Source organism: Poecilia latipinna, unplaced genomic scaffold (assembly GCF_001443285.1).
Source record: "Poecilia latipinna isolate Pla-1442-1.1 unplaced genomic scaffold, P_latipinna-1.0 Scaffold858, whole genome shotgun sequence".
NCBI lineage: Eukaryota > Metazoa > Chordata > Actinopteri > Cyprinodontiformes > Poeciliidae > Poecilia > Poecilia latipinna.
This window is the reverse complement of record NW_015113474.1, coordinates 125,677-134,488: the sequence shown is the minus strand read 5'-3', so window position 1 is coordinate 134,488 and position 8,812 is coordinate 125,677. Positions and strand designations below refer to the sequence as shown.

The 8,812-nt window shown below is 38.4% G+C and overlaps 1 protein-coding gene and 1 pseudogene across 1 annotated transcript; both read right to left on the bottom strand.

Moving 5' to 3' along the window:
* Positions 1-7: 7 nt before the first annotated feature.
* Positions 8-5,084, bottom strand: LOC106956927 (G-protein coupled receptor 4). The gene is made up of 3 exons (XM_015048040.1): positions 4,784-5,084; positions 3,107-3,865; positions 8-656 (listed from the first exon to the last, which is right to left on the bottom strand). The coding sequence occupies exons 2-3, from the start codon at positions 3,685-3,687 to the stop codon at positions 236-238; spliced, it is 1,002 nt and encodes a 333-aa protein (XP_014903526.1). The 5' UTR covers positions 3,688-3,865; positions 4,784-5,084; the 3' UTR covers positions 8-235.
* A 3,399-nt stretch (positions 5,085-8,483) lies between these two features.
* LOC106956940 (UDP-glucuronosyltransferase 2B31-like) overlaps positions 8,484-8,812 on the bottom strand; it is a 21,744-nt pseudogene continuing 21,415 nt past the window's right edge.

Genomic DNA, 8,812 nt, shown 5'->3' with positions numbered 1-8,812 from the left:
ATATATATATATATGAAAGTTTCATACGGTAGCTTTAAAAAAAATCCTCCAATCAAGTCAAAAGCAGATCTGCAGTCTAAATAAATGTGTTGGAGGTACAAATCGAAACAAAATCCTTCCACAAGCCTTTTGTACTTTACAGGAGCATATTCATGTTTTCATTGGGAAACTGGAACAGCAGCAGTTTTCCACTAGATGGCGCCGTTGCTCTGATATTACACCTGTTCAGTCCAGTTTAGATTGTCACAAAGTTATGTCTGTTTTCATTCTCCCTATGTTTGTCCAGGTGACATCTGGTGCTCATGCTCATGTTTTTATGGCCTTTTTGTCCTCTTCTCAGGCAGGGTAGCGACCTCTGCAGCTCTAGCCGAGCGTCAGAGCAGAGAAAAATGTAAAACAGGGGATCCAGCAAAGTGTTGAGGCTGGTCAGGCCGTAGCACAGGCGGTAGACGTAGAAAATGGACTGCTCAAATGGACACGGCTCGTCGGTCCCCAACAGGGACACAAACCTGTATCCGCCTACCAGGTGGTAGGGTCCAAAGACTACAATAAAGTTGAACGTTATCACGACCAGGATGCCAACGATTTTGTAGCGCTCGTGGTTGGAGAGAGACGGAGACCGGCGTAGTGTCACCCCGATGTGAGCTGAGGTGTAGCTGGGGGGGAAGGAGAGGTTCAGATCAGGCATGAACCTGTTTGTTTAAATGCATAACGCATATAGCTATGACAGTGTAGATAAAAAAAAATTGTTTTTATTTTTCAGAAAATAAAAACCTGAAACCTCTTTTCAGGTTTTCTTGAAAAGAGGTTTTCTTGAACCTCTTTTCAAGAAAACCTCTTTCTTGAAAATAGGTTTTTCTTTTCAAGAAAGAAAAACCTCTGAGTTGGAAGTTTCTGAATTTCTTAAGTCAAAAAATTTTAACTTTTAGAAATTTTCTGAGTTTGAAAAGTTGATGACTATCACCTTATCAAACTCAGAATTTTTCAGAATTTTTGGTTTTGGAATTTTTTTATTTTTTTATTATTCTAGAATGTTTCTGAGTTTCTTCTAGCAAATTTGAGACTCACAAATGTCCAAATCTTTTCCTAGAAATTTTCTGAGAGTAATCAAACAATTTCAGATTTTTTTTCTAGCAAATTTTCAACTTTTCAAATCCAGAAATGTTCTTGTTTTTTCTAGAAAATGTTAATCTAGCCTACGCTACGCTAGTCCATGGAAAAACCTTATAAGCTTGTATTAAAGCAGAAAGTACGGCGGCCACCGTAAAAAAGGCTTACAGTATCAATTATGCCGCATGAACTGATTAGTAGATTATTGCGAGGGAACCCAAAAGAAAAATAAATTCCCCATGTCCCCTGGAGGGCTCCGTAGTCTAAACACAGTAGAAATGTGTTAAAAATAAAGTAGAAGAAATTTTCTGGGTTGTTTGCCGAGATTGAGTAGCGGTTAGCATAACCGAGCAGTTAGCTTTTAGCTCTATTGTCCCTCATTGCTTAACAGTTAGATTGTCTCTTCATAGCTCTGTGTATGATTGTTTAGTAATTAGTTTAAAACGAAGTTTATGTTAGTTATTAAACTTTAAGCAGGTGTTAGCTTGTTTCTGCATAGCTTGAATAGCTGTTAGCTTGTCGTCCCTGAGCTAGCTGCGCGACAACAGAGTAGCGGTTAGCTTGACTGTGTCGATTTTGGCTTAGTTTGAATAGCAGTATGCTTGACTCTGAATAGCCATTAGCTTGGCTGCAAGAAGATTAGACAATAGTGTACTTGTGGAGGAACGCAGCTTTTAATTTCCTATTTTTATGTGGCTGCTGAAGGACATCTAACTGCCAGATGTGGCCTACAAGCCATAAAATTACTTTACAAAGTGAGTGCGACTGTCTGCTGCAGGTAAGATGGCTGATCATAACTATTGCACACGGTCCCAGGTTGAAAAAACAAACTTAATCATCAAATTAGGACTGGGCAATAAATCTAACAAATAATCACATATTTGGTTTGAAAAGATTTAATCTTTTTGGGTTTGGGTTTGATGTCACCACACCTCTGGCTATCAATTCGCTGACAAGTGTGTTTTAAAGTTTTTATTTATTTAAAACTCATAATTCAACTCACTATGATGGAATATTAGGGCCAGTAATTACTTTTAATTACAAGAATAAAGTCATAATATATAAAACAAAATCTGCCAGTGGAACTAGCACTTTTTATCAATATTAAACAATTATTGACTTAAGTTCTTACATCTTGCTGAAAAGTTATTTATTGGTTTAGGCTTATTGAAGTGCACTGAGATATTTGCTATGACGGAGGATTAGGACCATACAAAAAAAAAGAATAAGATAATAAAATTAAAAGAATAAAATTGTGTGGTGATAATCTTATGAGAATAAAATCATAGTAGCATGACTTTATACTCCTATGAAGTCATACTTTACAGTAGAACTTTATACTACTATAAAATCATACTTTATGACCTTACAGAGAATAAAGTCATTAAAGTGATAGTAGTGGCAGCTTGAAGTGACCCAGTTCAATTTTTTTTGCCATAATGTGACCTGAGTCCGATCTTTTCACTACAGTCTGAACATGTCAGATTTTTTTCAAACGCGGCCCAGGCCACTTGGATATCCGATACGTCTCCGATCTTTTCAAATGTGAAATGAATCTGTTCGTCCGATCTGAACGACAGTGATACTCAACAAACGTCACTATCCTGCGTCCTGATGCTCAAGTGGGAAGAAAAACAACACACATGGCGGGCTGTAAGGGGGATTAAGTTTCTGTGCTGCTCCGGTTGAACAACAGGTTCAAAAGTAAGCTAAAATCCACCGTTAGGCCTCCATGTTTACTTCTGGAAAAACTGAGCCCTTCTTCTGTTTTTATGGCGGTTTGTGAAACACTGAGCACGCTCTATATGATGTTATTGTGCCCTCTGTTGCGCATGCGGGACACTTTCAGGTCTTTTGCAGTTCACAGTGGAGATCACATACAAGCTGCATATATTTGTAAGTGTGAACGACCACGGCAAATTGGGATTGGGTCACTTCAGGCTGCAGTGTGAACGTAGAAAACTCACTGTTACCATAACTCGAAGTACCAACTTACCCCAGAATGGTACATGGCAGCAGAAAGCCCAGAAGCACAGTGATGATCTTAAAGTGAGCGTATCTGGGGCTGACCGGGTACTTTTCCAGACACAGCCGCCGCTCAGAGTCAAACACAGACGGCAGCAACCCGCTCAGGCAGAACAGGAAGGTGAAGATCCACACGGCCACTCCCAGCACCGCCGCCACCTTCACCGTCCGCACCCTGCGGCTGCTCAGCGGGTACACGATGGCCAGGCAGCGGTCCATGGCGATCAGACACAGGAACATGACGCTGGCGTAGACGTTGACGTAAAACACGTATCCGACTAGCTCGCAGGTGAGCCGGCCGTAGGGCCAGCGGTGGGCGCCCTGCAGGTAGAGGATCCACAGGGGCAAGGTGAGCAGCTGGAGGAGGTCCGACAGCAGCAGGTTGAGGATGTAAACGAGCTGGCAGCCCCCGCCACCCGAGCGACCGAGGTGGTACAAGCCCCAGAGAGACAGCAGGTTGCTGGGCAGGCCCAAGGAGAAGATGACACCGTAGACACAGGTCAGAGCAAAGACGTCCGTGTCCAGAGGGAGGCTGCAGGTGTCATTGGACATGTCTCTGCTGGTTAAGGTCCGGACATGGGACGCTGGAGACGACGACGCACTCACTCACTCACTCACGGCAGAAGGCTGATTAATACATTCATGTTGAAATGTTCATAAATCCACCCAGCAGAGGAAAAAAAAAACATCTTCAAAAAGCCTCCTGGATCCATCCATGAACATAAAAAACCTGCAAAGAGGACAGAGTGAAGACTACACTGCAAAAACACAACATATTATCATTCTTTTGGCTGGTTTCTGGTGTAAATACACTTAAACTAGGACAAAAACTTACAGGTTTTTGTATATTTCCGTAAGAAATAGGAGCTTTTCAGTCAATTGTTTCATATTATTGACTCATATAAGCAGATTTATACACTTTTTGTCAAACTATCTACAAAAACAAAATCTTACCTGTATTTTTCTGGTTTCTAGTATGAATACACTTAAAATAAGACAACATTAACTAAAAGGTAATGTTTATGTCAAAAATATTTTATTAATGAAAAAGTACCAACTCCACTGGCAGATTTCTACACTTATAATCAGCATTTGTCAAACTATTTATACTGCAGAAACACAAATCTTACAAAGTATTTTTTTGTGTGTTTAGTGCAAACATCTTAGTACACTTGAAATAAAACAAAATTAACTTAGATGTACCTTTTCAGCATGATATATAAGTTTATTTTCAGCCGATAATTGTTTAATATTGCTGAAAAATTGCTAGTACTAGTACTTTTTTAATCAATATTGAACAATTACGGACCTAAAACCAGATCCTACATCTTACTGAAAAGTTACTTGTAAATTGATTTTGTCCTATTTTAAGTGTAAAAAGATTTTTGCACTAGAAACTAGACTGCTGTGTTTTTGCAGTGCAGACAGTTTGACACAACCGGGTCATAAGTGTATAAATCTGCCAGTGGAATTAGTACTTTTTTCATCAATATTCAAGCATTATTTGTATATTAGTTTCATCTCATTTTAAGTGTATTTACGCTGGAAACTAGACAAAAAAATTGTAAAAATTGTATTTTTTGCAGTGTAGATAGTTTGATACTTGCAGGTGCATGAAAATAAATAAATATCAATAGTTTCCACTCACCTCCCACAGCTCTGTGTCAGAGTCTGAGTCCTGCACTCTGCAGATGGGTGACCTGAGCCAGAGAAAGGCTGGGAACACGGTGTCTCGCCGGGGCCTTGTCTATTCTGTGATCGCTTCCTCCACAGGAAGCTCACTTCTTCAGATTTAAAGGCAACATCCTGAGGCAGGAGAACGCCTTTCTGCCACAGAACAAAAACATACGCTCGCTCTATTTTTCTCTGCCACCCTGTAGTCACAATCACCAAAGGTGGACCACTGAGACATCCTGACCTCACTGCAAAAGCACAAAATCTTACCAAGCATTTTTGGCATAGCTTCTAGTACAAATATCTTTGTATGCTTGAAATAAGACAAAAATAAAAAATAAGTTCTGTTTTATAGTCTCTTGTTGCTTTAAATCCAAATGTGCTGCTCCTGACCACGCCCCCAAGCTCAGTGATTACACTTGCACGTGAATGTATCTGCGGGAGTGGAAACTCAGATGCACAGTTATACAACCGTACATCTTTGAAAAGCACAAGTGGAGCCTCCTGCGCAACCAACAAGAATGCAGCAAGTGGTTTCTGGATGATAAGTCAACAACAAAACACTTGCCTTTTCCAGCAGCCATTGTACAGTAAAACTAGGTGACCAAATATGTTGGAGCTCAGCTGGGGTTGCTAGGTAACTGCACGGTGCCTGTTGATTGTGACAGGCACCGTTACAATCAACCCGCTTTTGAAACGGCTCATTTTCCAGACATCAAAACACATTAACTTATTGTCAATAAACCGCTGGGTGTTTCTTTGTAGCGCCAGTGCTGCTTTTAGAAGCAACTGAGACTCAAATAGAAAGACAAAATATGCAAAATGTGAATTGTGTGTGATAAGGTCCCAATTTTTTTTAACTTAAAACAAGCTCTAATTTCTTGCTGAAAAGTTACTTAAAAGATAATTTTATTTAATTCTAAATGTGAAGATATTTTAGTGCAAATATCTTCACATATAGTGAAGATAGTTTGTATTTGCAATAGAAACTATTGCAAATAGTTTCTATTCGCAATAGAAACTAGATAAAAATTCTTTGTAAGATTTTGTGTTTGCAGTGATACTTCATAAAATTACTCAAGTAAAAGTAAAAAGAACTAAATAAAATTAAAAAAAAATTCCTAAAACCTATTCCGGTAAATGTAAGTTGTTACTACCCAACTCTGAACGATGAAACATAGACAAATGAAAGCTGTGGTGTGTTTGTGTAGAAGTCAAACCTCAAAAATAGATTAAAGTTCAGCTGCTTCAGATCAAAGTAGTAATTATTAATTTTTTTAACCCAAAAACAGAGCTTTATAGATATTGGGTGAGCTAAATTTCTGTTCTGAGTATTTTTTCTCACCAAAAGGAGGAAAAAACCTCCCAGACAATTGAAATTGTTTGAGTGGAGAATGGATTTATTGAGACAATAAGTGTGCGGCTGTATTTTTGACCACGCAGTTTCAAAGGGAGCAGGGCCATTCAGATTGCTTCCTTCTAAATGTCACAGATCTCTGATTTATTGAACAACCCCAGTTGGTACCCAGGGAGCCAAAAGTCCTGTGAGACTTTTCGACCCGTCTCCAGCTCACTCTGTTCCCCGGTGCGAACCTCGCTCCGCCTGCAGTCGGACATAAACACGATTAAACAGGAAGAAACCTGAATGTGACCTCTTCCTCGAGTCCAACCCGGCGCGGCAACAGCGAGACAAACCGTTTCTAGTAGTTTATTTAAATATGGGAGGTACTTCTGCCAGAATTGATTTTGTTTAAAATCTTCTGTTATCTTCAGAATGAATGAATCATTAACATGTTTTATCTTCGTTCTTGGACTTCCGATTAGACTTTTGAATAACTTTTATTGTATTTACTCCATTTTTATTGTATTTTTTCAACAGTTGCTGCCACGTTGTACTTATATTTATAATTAATTCATATAGATAGCGTCTAAGTCTGTCTGTCCCTTCATAAACTGTACGAACTTGAGCATTGTAAACAAATTCATCATTAATTATCTTCTCCTGACCTGATCTGACTTTAAAATTAGATGCGTTCATGTCTAAAAGCTGTGCAAACTGAGGTCAGAAAGCTGAGTTTTGCCCGAATTAGGAGCAAACAGTCTGATTTCCTGGAATATTAGGGACAACAATGGATCTCAATAACTTGTTTATAATTGGCCATGTCCAGTTTTTAAACACCAGAAAAACTAATCATTGCACGGGAAGATATAACACACAAAGGTTTCCTGTTATTCTCAGGATTTATTTAAAACAACCAAAGATAATTTCATTTTAGCTGAGAAAGTAAGAAGATTCAACAGAAGGAACGATTAATAATTACATTTATTGATAATCAAACTTACCACACAATTATTAAGTAAGTAAATAAAAAAAACCCAAGCACAATAAGATTTACAATTTATTCTCTATATTTACACTTAAGTAAATAGCTCAATAATGAGCAAATGGACATTCAAAACACAATTTAATTAAATGTACTGATCCATCAGGAACCTAATGAGATGTTACCGCTTAATGTTGAGCTCAAAGCTTTCATCTAAATCTAAGCATGGTAAAGACAAAATCAGGACTCGCCTTAATAGATTTCTCCAGATGTGTGGGTGTCATAGTTGCATCTCTTGTCTGAATTTAAAAAATCTCTGGACTAGCCGCTGTTTTAGTAAAAAAAAAGTCATGTCATTGATGCTTTGGTGGTTCTTTAATTTGGATTCAAAATCAGGTCGGATGTGAAAGGAACAGTGGTTGGCACACTGCTGCTAACACGCTAATAGTGGAGTTAGTTGTTTGTTTAGCCCTTTTTTGCTGATAGCACTCTTGGCATACCCTAAATTATTTTTTCCAAATAACTTTGCTGTTTTGCAAACTTTCATTTGATTTAAGTTTGACACCTATGCTGAAGTTTTGATTGTCGATTGCTAAGAATTCTCCAAGTAGCTAGAAATGTATATTTGTGCTCTTATTTTGAAATAGTTGAAGACTGTTGAGGCAGCAGTTCCATTTCCTGTCCTCATGTTCTCCACCTGTGATGAAGTGCAAATGGGTAAAATCAGGAGCAGTTAGAGTCTGATCCATGAGTGAAAGATCTCTTCTATTAACAAAACTGACCCTGTTGAAGATAATATACTAGGTTACAACACGTTGTTTCGTAAATATAAGGTGGATATTATTAGATATGTTTGAATTTAGCGGTTTAGCATTAGCTTCTTCTATGTACTATGTTGACATTGTACTTTAGCATTAGCAGTGCTATTAATGCTTTAGGATTAGCGTAACTAACTTTTTAGTTAATTATGATAGTGGACATACATCTGGAATAAATGGAGAACATGTATCTTTTAGAGATTAAAAAAGTAGACAAAATGTGATGTAGCATGGTGCTAAAACATCATCCCAAGCAGAAGGAAAAGGCTGTATTAAAAGCTTAAGTAATATTAGCCAGGGACTGGTTAGCTTGTGCTGATAAACCAATCAGAAGCAAACTTGGTCTGATATAAGACAAAAACTACATTTTACATCCAATAAAATAGATTCTATTGTTATTCCTGAACCACATTTTCAAAACTATCAACAGTTTCTCCATTGAGAGACAATGCTGTCATAACGGTGTCGACTTTCACATTCAGTACTTGAAACACATAATCGTTCACAACACAACAGTCCAATACACAACAGGTTCACATTCAAGGTTTACTAAACATGAAATACTTCACAACTTGCTGAATAAAAATATTAACTTGGAAAAAATGGTGGAAATATGTTTGGATATCACAGTGCAGGGAAATGTTTGTCTCTCCCAATTCCCATGTGGGAGTGTCTTTGACTAATTACTCTGGTTTGAGCTTCTTGCTGGACCTCTTGCAGCAGAGTAACCTACAGACAAAGATGAAACCCCAGATGGAGGTTCCAGTTATGGCTAAAAGAACGACTGCTACATCCAGGCAGAAGTAGGAATACCAAGGCAGGCCGAAACCTACGGACTGCAGGTGGGCGGCTCCTTTATTC

Bases quoted from the DNA above. Each gene is read 5' to 3' on its own strand.
- LOC106956927 (XM_015048040.1), bottom strand. From the start codon at position 3,687: ATGTCCAATGACACCTGCAGCCTCCCTCTGGACACGGACGTCTTTGCT. The intron at 657-3,106 runs GTAAGTTGGTAC...CTTCCCCCCCAG, and splicing joins CTGCCATGTACCATTCTGGG to CTACACCTCAGCTCACATCG.